Below are 25,080 nucleotides of genomic sequence, written 5' to 3'. Positions count from 1 at the left end.
CTTTCAAATATTGTGCGGTAGATTTTGGTGTGTATCGTGTGCCTATTACAGCAAAACATCATGGTCTTTAGTACTTACACTGCAGTTGCAGCTGCAAATCTATAATCCTGTATTACATAGAAGTCTGGTGTAATTTTTAATGTGGTATACAATTTAGAGAGTAATATAAAAGCATATTGATAAAAATTAGGTGAAGGAACTGACAAGCCTTTTTAAGCAAGGAGCCTTGAAGAGAAAATTCCTAATTGAAGTGGACAACATGTTGCCTCCTTCTGCTTAACTGCTATTAAGGAATGCTTCTGCTTATCTTCATTAACTGTACTTGACATCTGTATATATATGATGTGTGTTTCACAACTTCCTTCCCACTTTTCAAGAAACACAACAAAGTCAAAGATTTCTGAGCAACAGAATTACTGCTTCAACATCACTTGAAATGCATACAATTGTCTATGAGACAAAATGGAGGGAAGTGTATACAGTAGCTCTAGTGTCACCTTACAAATAAGATATTCCTTTGCTTTTTACCCTCTGAAAGAAGCAGTAGTTCATATTATTTAATCCAGTTATAGAAAAAAATATTCAGAGAAACAAATTCTTTAGAGATCAGGGCTTCATATTGGCTATACAGTGAATTAATGCAATGAGAGGTCCAGTCATAACTTAATCCCTCTTGAAGGATATAAAGTGGTAGACAAACCCCAGATATGCTAGTCTACAGAAAGAAGACATGCAGACTTTGAATATTTATTTAAAACTAAAAGTAAACATACCTACCTAGTATTATTAGCACTATATCTGATATGCATTTGCCCACAATAAACTAAACTAAACTAAACTAAACTGAACTAAACTAAACTGTTTTCTAAGAAAGCTCAACACATCTTTACGTGGCAAACTTCCATTTATTTCAGCTGTCCAGCTATCTCACAAGGAAGACAGTTTTGGTGCATTTTAAGAGAAGCTTTCCAAAATATCTACTGAATCTTGTAGTTACAAGTACCTCTTTTCTTGCTCAACGCTGCATATGAAAACATCAGTTTTTTATCTATAATCTCTATATTTTTAATAATTAATTAAAGAAAAGTGATTAATGAAAAAACTTGACCAACACTGAAATATGAACATGGAAGGGAAAAAATGGAAACTTTTTTTCTATTGCAGTAACCTGTCTGTCTGATCTCATGTCTATTCTCTGACAGTGGCAGTGTTTTTAGGTCCAGATGGGACTTACACACTTGATAGAATGGACTACATTTGAATCACTGAATTGCTGAAATTGGCAGCGACCTTTGGAGATCATGTACTCCAACATCTCACTCCAAGCAGGGTCACTTACAGAGAGGGTGCACAGGGCTGTACTCTGCCAGGTTTTCAGTATCTCCAAGGATGAAGGCTCCACAGCATCTCTGAGAAACCTGTTGCAGTTTTCCACTACAGAATGTTTTTCTTATAAGTGAATTTTCCTGTGTTTCAATCTTTACTCACTGCCTCTTGTCTATTCACTAGGCATCACTGACAGGTGTCTGGCTTTGCTTTCTTTACTCCCCTGTCAGGTACTTTACTCCCCTGTCAGGTATCAATGAGATCCTCCCCCAGCCTTCTTTTCTCCAGGGTAAGGAGTCCCAGATATCTCAACTGCTCCTTATCTGTCAAATCCTCCTAAAGTGCATTTAAGTAATGAAATACCTTAAAACAAATATTGCCAGTTCTTTGTTGATTCTTTCAAACAAATGCAATCAAATGTATTGGAGAAGTATTGGAGAGGGACTTTCTACAAGGGCATGTAGTGGCAGAACAAGGGGGAATGGCTTTAAATTGAAAGGACAGATTTAGGTTAGATGTTAGGAAGAAATTCTTTATGGTGAGGGTGGTGAGACACTGGAACAGGTTCTGAGAGAAGCTGTCGATGTCCCTTCCCTGAAGTGTTCAAGGACAGGTTGGATGGGGCTTTGAGCAACCTGGTCTAGTAGAAGGTGTCCCTGTCTATGGTTCCTTCCAACTCAAAGCAATCTATGAAATTTCTGAATATAAGCAAACAACCCCCTTTTTTTTTTTTAATACAGCCAATAAATTATGATGAACTTGCTATATTTGTACAGTCAAATGGTTCAAGCACTTAGCCTTGCTTTTGTAAGTAGTTACACATCACTTAGGAGCCACCTGCATGACAACAGATTGACACTAGCTCATTCTACCCAAGATCTTAGTCTGCTTAGCTCTGGAAGCAATTAAACTACTTCAGCTTGAGCTTGGAGCACATGGATGTCTGCAGCTCATGGCTTTCTACACTCAACCTTGTAGACATCCTTAATGCTTATTCAAATAATTGAGCGCTATTTAATGAATTCCAGATTATAATAAATCTTTCTAACTATACAACTAAAAGATACACAAAGATTTAAAAGCCTTTTAAAACATGTTTATAAAACTTAACAAAGTCAGTTAAAAAGGGGTGATTTAGATCCACTTAACATTGAGTTGACATATGCTTAAAGAAACTCTGAGTGTTAAGATACTGATTTTACATATAAATTCTGCTTTTCATCCTGAAACACTCCCAAATACTCTAAACTGACAATGGATTTGGAAGGCTCCCATTTTCTAGTATTGAAATGCACTCTCCTCCAGTGCAAGACACAGCAGATGTCTCCCTGCAAAGTGTGAAACTGCAAAACAGGGCAGTATGCTCTGCTAACTCATGCACTGACAGGAAGAGAGAAGAACAGAGGAAACAGATTTTAATTTGTAATTATTTAATTTGGAATTTGGTCAAAACCCCATAGTTGGCAATCCTGCTCTTGTGTAGGAGTGCCATGAAATGTGATTCTACTGTGGGTTTTGCGACTCATTGGGAAGACTGGACTAATCATGCTCAGACCTTGAACAGTTGGAAAATTTGGTTACTTCTATGAAAGCTGTAAGTTCTTCAGTTCAGGCAAAAGCACAGAAGTCTCAGTAAATTACATGTACTCAAAATTTCTGGTATTTTTACTCCCAACTATACCTTCTCTAGTTTTTTCTTCTGCATCTTTTATGTTGTGACCAATATTTTTGCTTACGTAATATATGTATATTTGTGCATGTACGTACACAGAGATAAAAATGCATTATGCATAGATATGTTTATAAATACTGTAATTTAAAGGTATTTGACTTGTATTACAATATCAATTTATTCTGTCAACTAAAAATAATTTGATTTCTCTCATAAACTGAGTATATACATAAACAAATATTAAATAACCTCACCTATATGAGACAAATAGATCTTTCTATGAAGACATTTGTAAGTGAAATACATCAACTAAAGTATGAATGCTTTTATAAAGGTCAAATGCTTTTAAGATACTTAATAATGAGTTGCAAATATTAAGGAGCTTGCCATATTCTTTGTCTGTTTGTTCTTTGAAATTTTGTCAAACAAATTTAACAAGATTGTTTTAGTAGTTAGTTCAACAGGAAGGATCTTCATAACCTATGGAGGTGCTTGAAGTAGAGCATTAATTTCACAGTCTGTTTCCATCTCCTATGAAAATATGAAGTTCTAAATTTTTTTGAAAATAATATTTTTCTGTTGTCATAAAATGGCCAGGAAAGTTACAAAATTTGATTCTATGAAGAATTTTAAATTATAAATTCTTAAAATGACAAAGTTATAAAATTATTTCATAACCAATTATCTTTGGAACTTATTAATACCAGTTAATAAAAGTTTAGACATATTTTCATTACAATTCATAATATAGCCATGCAGTGTGAGTACTACATGATTTGTCAGTATTTCAAATTTTTATATCCACTTCAGAAAACAATAAAAATATTTCTGTCAATGAACAGTTGTCATTATTAATGCTAATGAACACATAATTTAAAAATGCAAAAGACTAGTCCAATAGTTAGGCAGACATTCATAATTTGCATGTGTGACACACATAGCTTACATTAGTCATATTCTGGCATAAATTAATGTAAAATTTTTTACAAGTCTAATAAAAACTCCTTAAAAATCAAACAACAAAGTTATAGAACACATTAAAAGTGTTTTAAGATTTTTTTAAGAAGTCAGTGGACTACATTTTGTTCAGATTGATATGGTTTTTAAAAAAATTCTTGATTTCATTGTAAACTTTTTCAGATAAAACTAATGAAAAACATTCTGTATACTACACATTATATTACATAATATGCAATATAACTCGTATAAATATGCATCAAAAGTGTATGCACCTGGTGACTGTAGGTGTCAAGTATTCGATTACAGCAGAAGATTCCTGCTATGTCTATGCTAGTACATTAAGAAGACCAATGGGGCCAAATCTGTAGGACGTGCTGCCTGCTGCAGGTGCATTTCAGGGAAAAGCTTCCGGTATCTTTGGCAAACTCCAGTCTGGTTCTGTGAACACCCAATAGTAATTATGATGTTTGTTACAGTTTCGTTTATGGAAAAAAAAAAGGAAAGAAGAAAAATCCAGTTTGCCCCTGAATTCTGCCATCTCGCAGCTCAAACTAAAACTTACCAAATCCTCCAGTTTTGATTTTGTCAGCTTGGCATGTTTCTTTCCTGCCCCTTCAAAGGCTGAGCATGTATTGGGAAGACGTGAGCATCTTGGGGATTTATCATCAACCTTTTTCCTAAAAGCTTCAGATGAGACCCATTGACTGCCTGGGTTTCACCATTGATCTGTTTCTTCAGGGTAAATAGACTTAGGAGCGACTCACACAAACTGGGAAATGAAGGTCATGAAAAAGTAAAATGGCAACAAATGCTTTCCCCCATTCCGCTCACCCAAGAGCAAAACCAGTAGAAGTGATTTCTGGAGGATGTGGTTTGCGAAGAAAGTATGGTTGCCCTAATTTTTTATCAGTGTTTCAGGTTTTACTGGGTTTCAGGATTTGACTCCCACTTTTTTCCAGGGCACTCCTCTAGGTTGACTATAGGGGATGTGAAGTTTTTATGGCAATACTGAAGTCAGAGTTGTAGATATCCACTGATGGGTATCATCTAAGTATTGATGTGTTTTCCATATTACTGTTTTGAAAAATTTTGATGCAGGCCTTACATGCCACAACATTCATACCCTCGTGCTGAGGTGTATGACCTGACTATTTCCACGTCATACTTTAAAATTCCTTTCAGATACTACCTCCCACAATCAGGACACCCTTGGATTGTCACAAAGATTTCATGGAGGTTTAGGATACTGATTACTAAGGTGTAATTTCTGAAGGTTTTACTTTTTATTACAGTAGATTTTTCTTGCTGATAGTTTTATTTTTCAAGAGAATGAAAGAGGACTGGGTGGGGCCTGTGCCCTTTCATTGGTAAGGGTGATCTTTGGGACCTCCTTCACAGATAAATGAGAGTATATTAAAAAAACTGGCAAGACCAAACAGATGTCAGGGGTTTATTTAATGTTTTTAAGCTAGCAATTACAAGCCAGTAAATCATGTGACTACTGCTGTTATATAACACAGTACTCTTACCACTGCTGACTGAGAAGAAAAATGACCAGCAGAACATATAAGGCTAATCTTGAGTCCTTCTGTTTCCTTTGGTCTTCTAATGCGTTCAGTAACTTGGCTTAGAAATTTAAACAGAGGTGCACAGCATGTACATGGAGAACTCTCGGGCCTTCTTGAGCAGACTCCAAGAACCCAGTGGTCAGAGCAGCAGGCTGCAGAAGAGTGCAGTAAAAAGTGAACCACTCTATGGACCAGACCCAGGCACAGGTTGCCAGTTGGACCATCCTGCTCCACCAACACCAAAGTGCCAAATCTGCCCTTCTCAGGAGGGGTCAGAGCGAGCCAGTGTTTGAAGAACGTAAGCTACATGTATATGCATGTTGCTGGGAAAGTTCTAGTGTGTTTAGGAAACTGTCAACAAGCTGCAGTTAATCTCCCCAGCGAAAGAGCCAAGACCACAGTAGATAAAAAGTTAGCTGGGCTGTGAAGACTATGGCCTACCTGTAGAAGGCTGTAGGATCTTCAAAGAAATATGCAAAAAATGCTTCTTCATAGTGAGTGGTTGGTGAAGACCTTGGACCATAGGACAGGATAAAGGGAAAGGAAGTGAAGAGGCCAGGAGAGATATTAAGTAGAACATTTACTTGCAAGGTATCTCCTTTCTACAGGTGCTTCTGTTCCAAGCACAGGGAAACTTGAAACTATGTGCTAAAGGTGCTGGGAGCACGAAAAAAGACAAATCTACATGGATGCAACAGGCCACCAAGTAAAGAGAAGGAAACCTAACTATTAGGAGCAAAACAGCAGTGGTATCAAACACATTTTGGGATGTACAGACACTGCAAACATCTAGTTATATATTTGACCAGTTACAGCATATTTAGTCTGATACTGTTTTCCACTTCTTTAAGAAAGGTAAATGAAAATATGCACAAAATTACACTGTCAGCATACAAAGGTATGATGCTTTTCAAATGGCATATTCCACCATAGAGTGCATACACTTCTAAATTAATGAACTAAAAGCTTAGTGACTTTTATTTGTGATGTCCCTAACATAAGAGAATTTGTGACTATATATGGGTGTGTAGAGAAGAGACTGAGATGAACATTTTGTGCAAAAACAAACAGAGCAAAGATAAGCACGACTCTTCCAATAAACATCGGACAATTTTGCAATGCATATGCAAGTCTGAACTCTTTTCAACTAGCTATATAAAACCATCCCCCTCAAAAGCTTTGATATTTAGTTCTGAAATGCTTACTTCTTTTTATATCTCTGTTACTTTTTAATAATTGAGACCCCCCAGAAGAAAAAAGGCCAGACATCTTTTTGTAATGAATCAAAACTACAAATATTTTATTGGTAATTTAGTATGTTTACACTGCCTGAACCACAGAAGTTCCTATTTTAAGTGAACACAGAAAATGAAATATAGAATTATTTTACACAGCTATACAGAACAGTATTAAAAGATCCTTTAAACATTATTTCAGTTCATACGACATTTTCTTGCTAAGCCACTTATGTGTTGATTAAGAGCTGTTTGGGACACTGAAATGTCACAGCTCACAGCAGATGCTCCGTAACTGTCAAATTTTGCATTTGATTCTCTGAGTTGTAGTACCAGTGTTTCCATTCAGTTTAGGCAGAATTCAGAGCAGCTGGGGAACTAAAATCAAACTACTCTCTGAAGGCCAAAACCCAGAGTTGTGATGTAGTTTCTTGCAAGTTTTTTTCATCTTGAGCCATTCTGTATCAACTCATCAGACCACTGGGACAGATGACTCTTACTCTGTCATACCACTCTCTGCAAGCACATTGAACTCCTATAAAGAAGGCTGTGCCTCTCTGCAGTTGTTATGCTACCCCTGTTTGGGGCTTAGAGAGCCTTAGACTGGGTGTTTTACCCCACAAGCTTATTTTACCCTCTTTTCCCACCTTTCCTAATCAACTCCTTAAAAAAAAAGTAGCTTTTTTTAGTTCAGGGTAGCAAATGTCAGCTAGGTTTTTCCAAGAGCTATGTTCCATGTCCCTAGTTCTGCTCCAGCTGAATTGAATGGTTAAACATTCAGTGATTTCAGTGAATGGAGGCATAGATCTATACTGAGGATTTCAGAAAACACCTGTATTGAGTATTAAGATATTTAATCTTAGCTAGAACTGTATAGGAGCAGAAGTTTTGAAATTTTTCATTAGGGGAAATGAGAATGTCACTAAAAATACTGCTTTGAATAATACTGAAAAAAGGACAAAAAGTGCACTAATATTTGTATATTTCATTTGTATATTAAAGGGGGCAGTATATATTGTCTTTATTTGCAAAACCTAAATATCTGACTTAGCAGTACTTGTCTTAACTAAGAATTAGTCCAGGAAAAAATGAAAAGTATGTTACACAATTGCCAATAGAACAGCTATATTTTAAATAAAAATAACAATAATATAAATGTACAATATTGTAACGATATAATTTGATGAAAATAACACTGATCAGTATCAAACTTAGGATTTAACTGATTATCCATCCTTAACAGATGAAATGCATTTCACAGAAATAGATGCAGGTAGGGTGAAGTGAAGTAATATTCACAGCTTACTGTGAGAAAGTTACCATGAAAGTTAAGGTAAAAATGTAAAGAACAAACCTTAGAATAGAATTATATTTATAGAAGTTCAGCATTATAGCAGTTGAGTGCATTTGCTGCAGAAAGGTGGTAACAGCAACCTAATGGTAAACAACATACATGCTTGCACACAATACTCACACACCCACACCCACACACCCATGTGCCCATGGTCAAATGCATGTGCATAGGTTCTCCTCAGCTTGATTATACAAGCATACACTTACTAGCTTTTGATGGGGGCAACACCACAACTGGGGTTCACCTCCCCCGTTATAAGCTGTCTGCAAGGTAGCTGTAGCTACCTAAAGTCAGAAAATCACCTAAGTTAATATCATCAGTTGAACATTTTAATGAAAGCTGTTTTCATGCAGAGCATATTTAAAGCACTTTATTAAAAAATCTGGAGTTAATCAAAATTGGAAAACAAGGTAAAAATCCTTACATGAGAAATTTGGAAATTTAAAATAAAAAAGTTCCTGAGTTTTGATAAATATTTGTATTATAATAAAATACCAAGCCTATTGAAAACATGTATTTTATAAAAGCACGTTGTATGACAATTTTTCCTGAAAAACTCATGCTTTAGTGCATGAAATACATTAATAAGTCTTTGGGGACATCTGTAACAAATTAATAGGAAACAAAAAGCCAAAGAATGACCTGTCACGTATGTACAAAATGTGCATTGCTCCTGGCAACACACACCATGTTTACGACAGGTATCTTTATCTTTCTGTTTTCTTACAGGGTCCTGCCCATATCTTAATACTTTACAATTAATTATGTTTCTCTAAACTATTTACAGATGCAGAAACTAATCACACGTCTTCTTAAGCCATAAATATGGAACTAGAGAAGTAGAACATATTTTAAAACAGTATGAAGATGAGCATGCTACATAGTACTGTTCTCTAGAAGTACAGTTCATGAATTATTTTCTTTATTAAGATTTAAATCTAAATGAAAATAGCAGTTCCAATTCTCTCTCTGTTTTCCTTGGTTAAATTTTTTTCCACCTGATCTTTCTAAAGCATTTTTCCCCAAGACAGTATTTGGATTGCAAAAACAGTTGTAAATTGTTGTAAAAGTATCTCCAGTAAAGAACCATCAGGCTCTCAAATGCCCGCTTTTTACATGGAATACAATCAATTTGTTTTCAGCTAAAAATAGCTGAAATATCAGCCATTGTTTGTATGTTTCTAGTAGTTACAATTTTTTGGTTTTGGTGTGTTTTTCTCTCTTTTGCTATGAGTAAACACAAATACTCACACCCACAGTGCTGCCAAATGCCCTAAACATGCACAGTGGTTACAGAATGGTATTTAGAGAATCCCTGGGAGGTTCCTTCTAACAATAATAGGTAAAAACAACCATCAATGTAAAATGCACTTTTGACTTCACTGCATCCTTTAATATTTTCAGTAGCTATCTCTATAGAATCCCTGATAAAAATTCTATTTTTTTTTACATTTAAACATCTATTAAAAAATATTTAATGCTTTTTAAAAAAAAACTCACAATAGTGATGGTGGTTAATCTGCTTTATAAAAGATAATACATTGAGTTATATATAATAATGGCTTTGATCCAATTAACTTTATATTATACTATTTAGTAATTACTGTGACTTCAGTTCCTACAACTGTTACAGAGAATACAAATGACCGTTTAATGTACAGGAAGTGGGGATCATTTGGAAGTGCTGATTCAGAAGTATTCAAGTGCTAACAATGACTCCTTCTTTCTATGCTTTTCTTCGCGTTCCATAAATGACGATTTTATAAATGTCCTTGATTTTCAATGTGACACAATTTTAGGGCAATTTTTTTCATGCTCTCTTTTTGTGCAAATACAAAACTATATATTTCTGAACATTACCATCTTGTTAAAAGTAATTGCCACTTTTACTTAAAAAGGCACCAACTTTAATGTAAGAGAATATATCTTTTACGCTTGTTTTATGAAGAGCTGTACTTGTTACTGGAGCGGAAATTATCATATCCGTGATCATTAGCTTTGAACTTTAAACAGGACTGCCTTTCCTCCAGGGACAACAGATCTTTAGATTGGCACCAGCAACACAAGCATGACTGTTAAAACAAAAGGAATAAACATATTACATCACTTTGTTTTGCACGTGTGGCAAACTGCACTGAAAAGCTGCCCTTCTTCAGGGGTACAGTAGGAAATGGCAAATGTATAAGCTGCTGTTTTGGGATTACAGTGTAAGCAAAGAAATGGGGTTAATCTCTGAGTTGCTCAAATGGCCACTACTAACTACTGGGATGCCCCATTAGCAACTTGAGTGCTGGAGAGCAGGAGGAGTTATACTGAGTTATATCTGATAGCAGCCACACACGTATCCTTTCAAATCTGGTCTGCAATTCTAAATGCACCTGAAAATAAAATTAAGACTCCTTGTTGTCCTTTCTTTGATAATCTTTCTCGGGAAAAAAATGTATGAGCATCTATACTTTCTAAGCAAGATATTTAGCTCATTTTTTGAGGTGCAAAATGAAAAGTAGAAGAATGGTGAAAATCTACATAAATTCATACATTTACTAGGTGTACTTGCAGAACTTTTAATGACCTTTGATGCTACTCTCTGGTCTTTGGGTGCTGGAAGTATTCCTCACACCCACTTACTTCCACACTCAGGATGCTAGAGACCTCTTACATGCTCTCAGCTCCAGTGACTCTTTCAGGGAGCCAGCAGCATAGAGAGGGAAGACAAGACCAACACTAAAACATCTGCAACATGTGCTATCACAATTATGTGGGAAATACATTAACATTACTAGATGTAGGGCTGGCTAGCTTCTGGTTGAAAGATATAGCCAGTAAGGAATTTACACAGCCAGGCAATAAACCTGGCAGTGGTGAGTGGTTAAATGTTTGTCAAGAAAAGAAAAATCCGAGAATTTGTCAATGTAAAAACTCTGATACAATGTCTGAAGATGGTAAGAGGCCACAAAAAAGTCCAAATCTGGTCATTTTCCAAGCAGACATGAAGGCTAAAGGTCCACGTGCAATCTAGAGCCTCAAATACTGCATGGAGAATTAGTGCCCGGGTATATTTAGTCAGACCAGGGCAAAACTGTGAACAGGTCTGTCTCATAAAATGTTGGCATTGCAAAGGGATGAGTGGATACTCGCACCCTCTGCCTTACAAAACTGATTTAAGTGCTCAGGCAGGAGGGGGGAACCCAGGGTCAATGCCCTCCCAAATGGGTTGCAGAGGATATGGCTACGTGAATCTCTGCAGCGCGGTCTGAGTCTGCTTCGTCAGTGTTCTGGAAGTGGCTGAGTGCCAGCTTCAGACAGGAAGTGATGTAGCACTGATTAGCATGGTGCTGAGAGGGTTTATTATACACTCTGCTCTTTTGCTTTCTCTTTTTGTTCCCATTAAACCTTAATTCCTTTCTATGTAGCTTCAGCAGGACAGGGAGAGAACACTTACCACAACCCAGTTAAAATTTCAAGTCAAATTTAATGACCATTTGAAACAGTCTGTTCATGTTAGGGAATGAATTTTACTGTTGACATCATATTTTAACAAAAGGAGCAGCTCCCAACAGCCTCTTACCTTAAAGCAGTTTTGGAATCTTTTGCTCACCAAATACAGGGCTATTGGATTGATGCAGGAATTCAGTGAAGCCATGTTAATACCGATGTAGTCCATCACAAGAAAAAAGCTGTGTGGAAATTAAAGTGAGACACTTCTCTTAAAAAGCTTAGTAGAGGTTTACAACTATGAAAATTGGTCTCAGCTTCACTCAATCAAGATTAACTATTAAATGTAATAGTAAGGAGTCTTAAATCAGCAGGATTAGCTCATGGTGAACACAGTTGTGGTCAACATTAAAGTCTGAATCAGTAGACTGTTCTCATGAAAGTAAATTCAGAAGATCCAACCACCTTAATTTGTGGAAGAAAATGTTCATGAAGTTTTTCTGCACAAACTGAATCCTAGCTGTTCTGTTGAAAGGGAAAACAGGGACAGAAATCTCTCTTCTACTCTCAAGACAGTAGTACAGTCCCAAAAAGGATCAGGAGTAAGACAGGGAAAAGTGAGGGCATTTCTCACAACTTTCTTTCTCTGCTACTGGAGTGAAAGCAGAGGGTCCTGGACGAAGAAGCAGGGACAACTTCAGAACTAACACAGAACTAAGTTAGTTCATTAGGAAATCCAGATACGCATATGGAGAATGCCAGCGTGTTTAAGCATTTTATTTTTGCAGTCTCACCTTAAAAGTTCACATCTGTTGGGGTCCTTCTGATCATAAATAGTGAGTTTTAATATTCTGCTTAAGTGAAGTGGAAGCCAACACAAGGCAAAAACAAGTACCAGACAGAACACAGTTTTGGCCACCTCACGTCTCTGAGAAAGAAAATTGGACAGAATAGTGTTATAGTTTCTGATTCTCTCTGGATTGTTGTTTTCTAATATCCAAATGTTTAATAAACAAGATAAAAAAGCTTATCAAAACAGGAGTTACGAGAACATCAAATACCTTATTTTCTTGGAATATGTACTTAATCTTTTCTATTGTTTTAGATGTCTTGCACTGATTCACTGTATCTCTTACTTCAAAAAGTATGAGTAATAATATGAAAAACCAAGGTCATGAAAACAGTGATTTAAATTAAAATTAGGAACATATTTGTCTTCCCAATCACTTTCAAATACCAGTTTGCTTTCAATTGCATTTTCTTGTGCTTTGATCTCAGGTCTTATTTTAAATGCCCCAAGAGATTTCAATTACAGTTTTAACAAGGTAAGAGGAAAAGAGCATATTTATGCATTATAGTATAACTGTAGTTTAATTCTAGTGATGTATGATGTTTGTGTCTGATGCACTAATAACTTGGAATGTATGCTGGAATGTGTTTTGTTCTGTTAACATTTACTGCTAACCTCACTAGAGTTTAGCAAGAACATGCTTCAAAATAATTAACAGTTTCATAGCACCATCTTCTAGACTATAGCATACCTTCAGTTTGCATTACAAAATACTCAGCTCTAATTATTGTAAAGAAGAAATAAAAACTATAAAACCTGAAGCATTAAAACCAAACAAGAAAGAACAAATCCTGTAACTATCAGTTAAAATCTTAGGTTTCTGAGGGCTCTGATGCATACACATGTATATGAGTTCAGCAGCACCACTACTAGGAAACTTCTCTTTACTAGTAATCATACAGGAAGAGAAAAATGATGTGTCAGTAAAGTCAGTAAAGGTGTTATTGTTATCCTGTCTACAGTCAGCAGAGTTGTCAGGGATAAATGTTTACCTGTTTTAAGTGGTCATTTAAAGCAATCTGCATCCCACTTTTCTTTCGTAACATCTCACAAGTCATGAGAGTATAGAAAAACGCTGTGATAGCCAGTGGCAAACAGAAGTAAAAGCTGAACAGCCACCAGTCTTTAGCTTGCTTGTAAAACTAAAATGAAAAAGAACCAAAGCAAAAACATTGTTAGGAGTTGAATGCTGAGCATTTTGCTAAGTGTGCTATAACTAGTTCATCAGTCTGTCCTGAAAAGCATCTCTGTAAGGTGTACATTACAGATGAGAAAACAGGACAACAGGTTCAAAGTTCACAAAAAGTCAAACATTTCCGAATGCTCTTTTTAAACCAATATATTTAAGAAATGACAGTATTTCATATGAATGCTCTCTTTTTAACCAATATACTTCAGAAATGTCAGTATTTCATTTAAGCATTATATTCACCTACATGTCACATACACCTGTGCACATTACAATCCACACAACACTGAGAAGATCCAAGGAACTGCTCCAGAGATTTTATAAATGTCAGTGTATTACCATCATAAAGGATGTTTTCTGTGTGGGGTGGAGCAAGCAGATTCTAAGATCCTTTCCTCTATACTCCATCGTAATCATGTCAAATGCAATAGCTTCTGGAACAGCCAGTATCACTGATATAATCCAGATCAGTACAATTTCAACAGCAGTCCACTTCGGCACTCCAATTCCTTTAATGCGACTCCAAGAAGCAACTGCTCGGTACCTGAAGCAACAGCACACATTTACAAATTAAAAATATGAGAAACCCCACCTGATTTAATGGCTTAAACTCATCTTCTATTATATCAGCTGAGTGGAAAGGTGAATACAAGCCAGTGCCCATATAGAAAGGAAATTATAGAGTTTGATGAAAAATGGGTCTCACCTATCTATACTGAGGGCACACAAACTCAACACTGTGATGCCAACTGATGCCTTTTGAATGAAAGGTACTAATTTGCACATTTCCACACCAAAGGGCCAGTCCTCTGCAAGCAGCTGTGAAAAGAAAACAACAATTAAAGGTGAAATAATAAAAAATAAAAAAAATCCCCAAACTGAAACATGGAGTTTTGTCTAGACTGTTTTTCTTTTCCACCATGTTTTGCCCTATGAAGACACACTGAGTTGGCTTTGTTCAGACTGGAGAAGAGAAGACTGTGGGGAGACCTTGTAGCAACTTTTCTGTACCTAAAGGGGGACTGAAAGAAGGCTGTGGAGGGACTTTGGATAAGGGCATGTAGTGATGGGATAAGGGGGAATGGCTTTAAACTATGAGGGTAGGTTTAGGTTAGATATTAGGAAGAAATTCTTTACTGTGAGGGTGGTAAGGCACTGGAACAGGTTGTTCAGAGATACTGTGGATGCCCCATTCCTGGAAGTGTTCAAAACCAGGTTAGAGAGGCCATTGAGCAACTTGGTCTAGTGGAAGATGTTCCTGCCCATGGCAGAGCATTGGAACTATATGACCTTTTAAGGTCCCTTCCAACTCAAACCATTCTATGATTCTATGTAAAACTTAGTCAAGAAGAACCTTTTCACAAGGGACTCTCTGAGGTGTGTGTTCTAAAAACTGGACAGTAGCTTCAGTTACTCCTTGGCGGGGCAAGGATATGAATTAAGGCTTAGTCCTGACTTCTTAAGCCCACAAACTCCACTCTTTTTGCTTTTATCTTCATCATCTCAGTGTGATGCACCTGGGCAGGTGAAGATCTTCCTCATGTGTATTGGCTTTATCTCCCCTGAGTGTTCATTGCTTTTCATACATGTTCCAAGTAACTCATCATTTACTAGAAATACAGAAAATTACTTCAGGCTGATCCGAACAGGGACAAAGCCAAAAAGTGCACATCTGGGATGGGATTTATTTGAAGCTTAGTGTCTAGGCTCCATCAGCTGAGAAATCAGGCAACAGTGGAGAGAAAATGTATCCCCCATAGTTTTTAGCTGATCTTCTGATAACAAAGAGGCCCACTGGACACACAGCGAGCCTAAACAGCTAGTTTGATCTAAATGTTTCACAGCAGGTAAAGACAGACCAGATGAATCTCTCACTAAAGATCTTTATTGACCAGTTTTCCAATGATTCTGTATAACAATACCGAAAGGACTATCTGCACATTCGACATACCTATAAGCGCAATGGAATAAAAAAAGCAGCACAATGAATTTCAGGTGGGTTCAATTACACTTTGAGTCATACACTTTAATGGAAATCTTGTCACATACCCAACTGTACATTTTATGTGATTTAGGAGATAAGACTTACTGGACATGGGAAGCACCTTCCTCACAGCTGATGCTATGGACTGTTTGACTGCAGCTTCAGTTTAGAAATATTTAATCTTTGAACTCTGCTGTGAGCTGCTCTAATGCCTCAAACACACCACAGCAGCAGCCAAATCTTCCAGGTCTCATAAAAACAAGACTCTCCAGAACAAGGGTTATGCCAAGAAATAGAGATGCAATTGTTATACATAAGAGTAAGGTTTCTGAGTTTCTGTAAGTAGTTAATCTAAGCCCATTTATGTTTTCATAACTTTCTTCAAATGAGGCCTTTTCGGTCTGCTGCAGATAGAGGGCTACAAAATGCAAAAGGAGAGGGAAGAAGAATGATGACTACACAAAAGAGACTGAAAAATCTTTCCTTTGGCTCAAGTCTCTTCAAACCTCTCATTTAACAGTGTTGTAAGAAAAGAAGAAATAGCTCATCATACTGTATAGACTTTGTTGGGTACCAAAATGAGGGTACGAATGCTCTACTGACCATTCTGGACAGGCTGGATTGATGGGCCAAGGCCAACTGTATGAAGTTCCACAAGACCAAGTGGCAAGTCCTGCCATTGGGAGGACAGGACAGCCCCATGCAGCACTACAGCCCTGGGGAACAGTACCTGACTGGAAAGTGGTCGGAAGGATCTGGCAGAAAAAGACATGGGGGTGCTGGTCAACAGCTGGCTGAACACAAGCCAGCAGTATGCCCAGGTGGTCAAGAAGCCCAAAGGCATCCTGGCTTGTATCAGAAGGACTAGAGCACTAATCATACCCCTGTACTCAGCCTGGTGAAGCTGCACCTTGAGTCCTATGTCAAGTTCTGGGCTCCTCACAACAAGAAGGACATTGAGGTGCTGGAGCATGTCCGGAGAAAGACAATGGAGCTGGTGAAGTGTCTAGAGAGTAAGTCATATGAGGAGTGGTGAGGGAGCTGGGGTTGTTTAGCCTGGAGAAAAGGAGGCTGCGGTGAGACCTTATTGCTCTCTACAACTATCTGAAAGGAGGCCGTAGTGAGTTGGGGGTTGGTCTCTTCTCCAAGTAAGAAGCAACAGGAGAAGAGGAAGTGGCCTCAAGTTGCACCAGGGAAGGTTTAGATTGGGTATTCAGAAAATTCTTTGCTGAAAGGGTTGTCAGGCTTTTGAACAGGTTGCCTAGGGAAATATTCAAAAAACACGTACATGTGGCACTTGGGGACATGGTTTAGTGGAGAATGTAGTAGTGCAAGGTTGATGGTTGGACTTAGTGGTCTTAGGGGTCTTTTCCAACCTTAACAATTCCATGATTCTGTAACTGAAGACTGACACAGAGTTGCCTGCTCACATCAGTTTGGTTCAGCAAAGTCCTTACGCACAAATGACATGTGCATCTAAAGATAAACACTTACATGGTCCACAAGAGTTTTTTGAAAAGCCCTGACATAATTTAAGTCTCATTTTATTTGAACACCAAGGGAGTTAAGTACATTTCATGACAATGGGCTTTTGGAAATCTGTGAAGTGCCCACCAGTATTTTCAGATACCAGAATGCTCCAAATACCTGCTTTAGCCCTGTGCTATGATGGAGTGTTTAAAAGAATAGCAGAGAAACTGCAACATGGCCCAGCTCTGATTTATTTCCTCAATGATCTACTTAAGTAAGACAAAGAACATGATGCCTCTGTAGAAATGAACCAGAAAGATAAATTCTAAGGATTTATGTTTCTTGAGAATTTTATGGAAAGTAATAAAGCAGCAGAAGCAGGGATGAGGTTGTAATAACTATAAAGTATCTTTTTCTTATGTGATGTGGGAAAATAACTCAGTCTGCAATTAAAGTATTTTCAGCAAAGCCTCTCCCTGACTCTTCTCCTGAATTGCTGTGAGGGGGTGACAGTAACAATCACTATGAAACTGCAATGTGAATAATTACAGGTGTTCTAAATGTTCACTCTACAGAATCAAATGACACCTGAACTAATTTAATTTATATAAATCAGGCAGTGAATCTCCAGCCTATTACATCTAGTTGCTCCAGAAATCAAGGACTAGATAGCAAGTATATTGTATACTTGTTTATGGTACCTCTTGTACATGTGTGTATATTAGATGACAGATGACTCATTAAAAAAGCAGTTCAAAAGTAAAATATTTCTTTTCTTTGTAATTTAAATTCAGAACTTGGTCAAATCTCTGTTGGCAGATTCTGTTGAAAACTTTTATCTACATCTAGCTGGTGTACATGCAAGACACTCCCCGTCTCTTCTCCCTAAAATCACAGTATGATTATCACAATTCAGCCCTATGCTGGAGATTTCCCTGAACTTATCTCTCAGGTGCAGACAGTCATACCTGTGCTCCAAGCTGACTGGATTGGAGCCAGCTCCAGTTTGGGACCCCTGCAGCTGGATTATAAAGGGGTGGCACATGAGTGAACGCCTTCTACTGAGAGAAAGGATGCCTGGGTTTAGCATAACATCAAAATATTATATATATTACTTGCATTCAGCCAGCTTAAATCAGGGCAAAATGGACATGCAGCTGCTGCAGTGCACTGGGAAAACATGTCCTTTATCTCTTGCAGCTGATGGATTTTGAAATTTGAGCATTTTAATGCATGTCACAAGTTTACCATGGTATTGCAAATGGTTAATGATATGCTTTACACCAAAAGCTTGAAAACATTAAGAAAGTAAAAGGAAAAAAAAGTAGAATGTTTTAATTGCTGAACTGTGTTTCCTTGGTTTCTGTTTGTTCTCTGTATTGCCATCTCCTCCAAACACTGCCTTAAAGTACAGTGAAGGTCCAATGTAAAGTATTCAGGAGCATCACATTTGTGGACAAGAGCAACAATTATTCTTAGTGAAGTACAGATGTAGTGTATTGCAATTTTGTATAAGTACAATGATTTTCTTATGATTCACAATAGGGTAGTTGTAAAAACAGTGTCATTTTATAAATGATAAACAACTTAGAGCCATGAGATGAGATACTGCCAAGTGGCAGCAAAGAGGAAAATAATGTTGTGTTTTCATCAGTAAAATGCCAAGAGAAGTCTACCACTGGCTATATTCCGAGTGACCTTTTCCAGTTTCAAAATTATGTGAAATCATACTTGAAAGAACCAATACCTCTGATTCATTCCTAATCAACACTTTCTCAGACCAGACAGATCTGAGCCTAAACTGATACGCAAGCTGCACAGCTATGAAAGTAGCCCCAAGAGATGTTGTGACTCAGAGAGACACCTGCGAATCACAATTCCTGCTCTGCTTCCTCTTGGTTGTGTAAGAACTGAAAGATGTTCACAATCTGCTGCTGGAACACACCAGCATGCAAGCACAATACGCTGCTCTTGAGGGCTCAGCTGCCGTGGTCACCAGCCAGAAGGCTGACACCATGGCTCCAACTGGTGACCCACTGCAGTTGAGCAGGAAGAAGTGGCAAAGCGTGCGAATATTTACGTCAGTGTTCTAGTCCAGAGCAATGAATGCACATGGGAAATGCAGGGCAGGAATTTATATTTCCTCCTAGCTGCGTGCTCACAGCAAGTCCAGTTCACAGGAGAGTAGGATGTGATTTTCATCACTATGAACTACACTTACAAGGGAAATCAGATATGCAGTGGTGCACCTAATTCACAAGCAACGGTTTTTCAATATATCTATGAAATTACTAGCAAATTTTCACCTGATATTTTTATGCAGATAAAGTATTTTTAAGTATTTTATAGGACCGTTTTTCAATACAGAAAATTTGCCCAGGACATTAAGCTTATGGTAATGGATAAGTCACACAGCATTACAAAACTTATTAATATTCAGCTATAATTATGTTAGGGTGAGGATCTTCCCTCTAGACAAGAACATGTATTTCCCGCTTTCTAGTTAACTTAACTATCCAATAAACTATATCAGTCCCATAAACTGTAATTCTTAATATGAGGCATGCAATTAGTTTCTTGTATTTTTATTAGTGACTTCTGCTTAGAAACTTCATTTAAAAATACCTAATGAAGATTAAAATTACAGAAACCTCATAATGTGTTGTCAGAACATTTCTGCAATTTCACAACCCCAGTGAACAGACTGCATCAAAAGTAACCGCTTAGAAAGCCATGCTGCTGTCAGATTGGGATATATAAACACAGGGTAGAAGCAAAAACCGAATCAGATGAAAACTTCTCAAATTTGTCACATATATCTTTTAAGTGAATGTATACACAACAAATGTATACATAATGAAAAAACTACTCCCCTAAGTTTACAAATCTATATTAGCATCATCTAACTTATTTCAGTTTGGAGATCCTCATGAAAACTACGTATGTGTACTTTTAACAACATTCAGACATTTCCAGTAGTCCATATATCTGACTTCAGAGTAGATTGTTCCCACATAACTACAGAACCAAGTTACCTTGCCATTGCCTGCAGAGTCCAGACAGGTTCCTCCACTGGACAATTCAGATCCTTTTTAAGTGCCTATAAACCACACTTGTTCACCAAACAAACTTCTAGCTTGATACGGCCAGATGTCAATAAACTTTGCATAAGAAATTCTGAGATGAACTTTGCAAGATCCCAAGTAAGTGGTTCAGAGGTTGAAAGAAAGGAAATGATGCATTTCTCCCAGTTAAATGGCAGTTATCTTTAACATCAAAAGAACCAGTGGCCAAGAGTTCTAATATGGAATATTAGCAACGTTTTCTAAAGACAAGCACCTTGATTTATTTTTTTTTTTGAAAGTTAGGCAAGGGTTGGCTTTATCATGATGCAGGTAATTGCATTACAAGAGTTAGTAAGATCATCACAAACAAATTTCCATGGAAATCTTGCCTTTTTCAGAGCATTGCTGGATTAAAAAAGGAGCCAGTTTGTGTCTGCATGGGATATAGAGTCCCTAATCTGGTCTTTCTTGTATTTCCAGTGCTTGATAATGCTACATGTTAACCATAATTTTTATGTAATCCTTAGAATACATTACTGAAAAGAAATCAGTGCCTACAAAGCTGAGTCTGGCCTTTGATCACTAGCTTGGATAAAGACCAGATTTTTTTACTTCCCTGGAAATTTTTTTATCCACTTTTCTATTGTGCTCTGAGAAAAAGGAACCTATGACAATATTACCAGGTAGATATTTTTGCTTAGTCATCTGTGTCATAGCAAGTTGACAGAGTTCAGAAAGCCACACAATAATGTGCAGAGGATAGGTTGTTTTTGTTGTTAAAAATCCATGGGACATGACAATAAATTGGATTTAACATGAGAGAATAAATATCACAAAATGAGAGAGTGAGGTGTTGTTTATGTATCAAAAGAGAAAGCATGTTTCTGTGCTATTTCATTATGGCTTTTTAAGTCTATGAGAAGCAAAGCTAATGTATGTTTGGAATTTTCAGTCCTGATGTTTTGGTGCCTTATACACGGCACTTAGCAGCTTTATTGACTTGGGAAACTGAGCATAAGCCTTCCAGAACTGCAGACCTGTATTGTCAGGTGTACAAGCCACCATTGTCTTGTCTTCCAAAAATTAAGTGCAGAGAAGGACATAAAAAGCTCACTGACCAGCTACTCTTTCCTTCTGCTCCTTAATTGCTGTTTAAGGCCTCAAATTAACAAAGACATGCTAACTTAGTCTGTTTAGTGAAGCAGTTGACCAGGCACAGGACCACCTGCACATCCAATTAGTAACAATCTTGCAAAGTATCTACACTGCCACAACATTACATACTGCAGAATGATTGCCTCAGACTTTCATCTACTTGCCATTCTGCAGTTTGGAGGTTCAGCCGAAGCCAAACCACTTACCAATGCTGAAAAGCTCTGCCAGGTTCTGCATGCTGGAACTGAACACCCTTCAAGCCCTCATTTCATACCCAGTTGACTGACTGTGTGACAGATTCCAGATACTTTCCATTTTCTACTGAAAGTATTGATTGATATTCAAATTTATGAAGTGCAATGGGCTAATTAGCATCTTATGCATTGGACGGCATTTGCCTCACAATCTAGATAACACCTGCTTTTCTTTAGATATGCTTGATTTAAGAGACATCAATTTTCATTTGTGTGGTTTTTTCCAGCTACTTACATATTTACTTATGTAGTCACAGGGGATATCTTTTGCAGTTATCACTTTTAATACCTAATAAAAAGCTGCTTCTGGTGTGGATTCTGGATTGTGTCCTATGGGTCTGTCTGGAAAGCATTCACAGACACTTTCACACTTTCTAGGACAAGTGTTGTGGAGCGAACTGCTGGCATTTTATTAACACAAGAAATTCTCTCACTCTCTTTCTCATGCAGTTGCCTAACTGGGGACCTGGCAATTCTACCCCTGGATCTGTTTCATCCCATCTTAAATGGTTTCAAATTGCAACTTTCAACTGTTAAGCATATTTGATTTACTAACCAAGCTTTTGCTGCGTGATAACAGCCAGTTTTTGATTGCATTTTCCCTCAAAATATTGCTCTGAGGATGGAATTAAATGGGATGTGGAATCAATAAAAAGTTAACAACTCAAACCACCCTCAAAATCTTGATTAAATAAACATAGTATCTAATGGGGAGGGGTTGTTTGTTTTTGTAAACTTACATTTATTCAAAAGTCCTATCTTAAACCAGTAAATATTTAATTCATTATTATAAGGGATAATATAAATTGATTATGGGCTCTTCATTAAGATGAGTAGCAGCATGGTAGATTTAGAACCTGAGAACTACTGTGCAGCCCCTAGCATTATGAACAGCACCATAAAAATCCTGGACTTGCAGCTGGTGTAATATTTATCGGTTTGCAATCTGACCTTTTATTTCTCCCGCTCCAACCTACTCATAATGATATACTTGATGACATTCAATCGAGATAAAAACTGAGGTATATTATTGCATGCTACCAGTAATTAAATTTTGAGATAGTATCGCTGAGATTGCAAAGTCTTGTACTGAGCAGCTGTTATTGATACAATCTTTTTGATTTTTCTGAGAATAGGTGAAAAAAACCTTTTTGTTCAGTGTATGTTATTACAAAAACACATTTTTAAAGCATGTTAAGGGTTTTTTGTTTTTCACCCTCGTTGAGAAGAGTCACTCCTCTATCAAGAACTAAGATAAACAGTAAAAATAAAGATATAATAGGTAAAAAGTAGAGTATAAAAAACATTGAACTTCAAATCTAAGAACTGTCATGTAATCCAAATTAACTGGTTCATGAATTTAACACAGTGATGACATTCCCTGCATTGTAATACTGCAATACTTTAAAAGACTGAAGATAAAGGATTCTTCTATTTCAGCAGCTTCTGAGAGTAATCATTATGGATTCAAAACCTAACCCTTTGACGTGGCTTTCTAAAGCTAAAAATAACAATTCCCTGTTTACAATCATATACAAAACTAAGAGAAGATGACAGATGAAGGCTATTTTGTCCACTTTATGAAGTAACTGATGGGTGCTTAGGGACCCAGACTGTAAACTTTCAAAGCAGAAGGAGCTATGTTATTTCCAGTATCTCTCGCAAGAGTACTGATTGCAGCTAGAGGCTGGATTCAACTTCCCAACTTTTTCCTGAGGATAAATGGACTGCACAAGCTGGGTAGACAAGACAGGGGTTGTACTCCTTCCATGGCAAGTCTTATTACGTCAACGGACAGACTAATGAAGGTTCAAGAGGAGCAAGCTCCCTTTCGGCTGCCCATGGTGCAACACTGGCGAAGGGGGGAAACCGTTCACGGCTCAGAAAAGCATCGTACCTCCCAACCGCTAGATGCATAAAGCCGCTCAGCTGAACGATCTTGGTTTCTTTGAAAAACCCCCATGCCAAAACCGACTGTACAGAAGTGAAGCATCACGACCAAGCCTGCAGCAGCTGAGCAGGAGGAACCGAGCGGTACCCAGAGGAAAGGAGCTTCTGTCTCCCCTCCAGTCTTTGCGGGAAAAGAAGGAAGTGACAAACGCATTTATTTTCTTTATCCCTGGGACAGCAGCTGTTTCCAGGGGATTTTCAGAGCCTGGCCACCCCCATTCCGACCCATTCCCAGCTTGGAACGCTGAGATGCGACTGGGGCACAGAGAGGGTGCCATTTGCGACAACATCTGATCAAAATACCACCTTCGGGCGGTATTTGGCGTGAGGCGAAGTCCAAGGATGACTCCTAGACAGGAAGGGACGCGTCTCCCCGCGCCGTGACCACCGCACCCCCGCACCCGCTCCCGAATCCATCCCCGACCCCTCCTTACCTTGTAGACATTGATGGGGATGTCGATGATGATGTGGAGCAGGTCGCCCAAGGCCAGGCTGGCGATAAGAATGTTGGGGCCGTTCCTCATGCACTTGTTCTTGTAGATGATCCGCAGCAGCGTGGAGTTGCCGATGATGCCCAGGACGAAGACCAGGCAGGACACCACCGTGTTGATGTACTTGAAAGTCTCCTTGATCTCCGTCTGCCCCGTGCACATGGGGGGCGAGGCAGGGCGAGGCCGCCCTCCAGCCGCCCGCCCGCCCTTGGGTAGTGCGGCCGGGCGGGACGAGTTGTGCTCGGCGCCCCGCACTACGGGGGCCCCGGCCGTCGGGGCCGCGGCGTCGGCCGCCGCCGGAGCGGTCTGCCTGCCCGGGCCCGGCCGGCGCAGGGAACCGTCGCCCTCGGCGGCGGCGCGGCAGCTGAGGAGCAGCAAGAGGAGGAGGAGGGCGGCGGGCATGGCTCCGCGGCACGGCCGATTCCCCGCCAGGCGCCCGCCGCCGTCAGCGCCGACCTGCGCGGAGAGAGGGGACAGGGCGTCAGCTGCGGGGACACCGCGCCCGCCGCTCGCCGCCACCGCCCGGGGCCGAGCCGGGGCGCTGCCTGTCCCCGGGCGGTGGCGGCAGTGCGGGGGTGCAGCCGGCAGGGCAGCGCCGGGGCGAGCAGCCCCCTCCGGCTGGACCGGCTCGGCGTCGCCCCGCTCTGTGCCCCGCTCCTCTCCCGCTCACCTCGCCCAGCAGAGCCGAGCCGATCCTCCCCGCCCGCCGGCCAAGCCAGGGAAACGCGCTCCGCCGGCTGTCGCCGCGCTCCGCGCCCCGGCTGTCTGTCTGTCCTCGCCCGGGCCGGCTGCCGTCGCTCGACAGCGATTCCCAGGGAGCTCCCCGCCGAGGAGGCGGGAGGGACAGGCGCTTGTGGCAGAGCCCGGGGGCCGTCAGCCGCGCACCAGACCCCGTGGCTAAAGCCGCGCCGGCGGGGCAGGGCCCCCCCTTTTCTAAAACATTCAGCCGCATCTGGCCCATCACTCACAGCCAGACCCCACCCGCGCCCTCCTCCCCCCGCGGAGCCCAGCCCAGCCCCCCCGCCCGCCAGCCCGCCGAGCTTCCCATCACAGCGGTCAGGAATGCCCCCGGGCCAGAGGGCTCCCCACCTCGGTACCGACCGGACGACATGCCCTGAGACC

General features: G+C 39.4%; 1 protein-coding gene across 3 annotated transcripts; it reads right to left on the bottom strand.

Moving 5' to 3' along the window:
* Positions 1-3,870: 3,870 nt before the first annotated feature.
* Positions 3,871-24,850, bottom strand: EDNRB (endothelin receptor type B). 3 transcript variants are annotated; one of them, XM_051780494.1, is made up of 8 exons: positions 24,629-24,850; positions 23,902-24,414; positions 14,296-14,408; positions 13,929-14,133; positions 13,393-13,542; positions 12,345-12,478; positions 11,684-11,792; positions 3,871-5,678 (listed from the first exon to the last, which is right to left on the bottom strand). In XM_051780494.1, the coding sequence occupies exons 2-8, from the start codon at positions 24,358-24,360 to the stop codon at positions 5,586-5,588; spliced, it is 1,263 nt and encodes a 420-aa protein (XP_051636454.1). In that variant the 5' UTR covers positions 24,361-24,414; positions 24,629-24,850; the 3' UTR covers positions 3,871-5,585. The 3 variants fall into 3 exon arrangements, with proteins under 3 accessions (XP_051636454.1, XP_051636452.1, XP_051636453.1); XM_051780492.1 differs by lacking the exon at positions 3,871-5,678 and adding an exon at positions 6,797-10,187; XM_051780493.1 differs by lacking the exon at positions 3,871-5,678 and adding an exon at positions 10,203-10,493.
* Positions 24,851-25,080: the final 230 nt, after the last annotated feature.

The sequence above is a fragment of the Manacus candei genome, unplaced genomic scaffold (assembly GCF_025592945.1).
Source record: "Manacus candei isolate 608988 ecotype Guabito, Panama unplaced genomic scaffold, ASM2559294v1 h1tg000014l, whole genome shotgun sequence".
In the NCBI taxonomy this organism is placed as follows: domain Eukaryota; kingdom Metazoa; phylum Chordata; class Aves; order Passeriformes; family Pipridae; genus Manacus; species Manacus candei.
The sequence above is the reverse complement of the archived record's forward strand: the minus strand, read 5'-3'. Positions and strand labels throughout refer to the sequence as shown.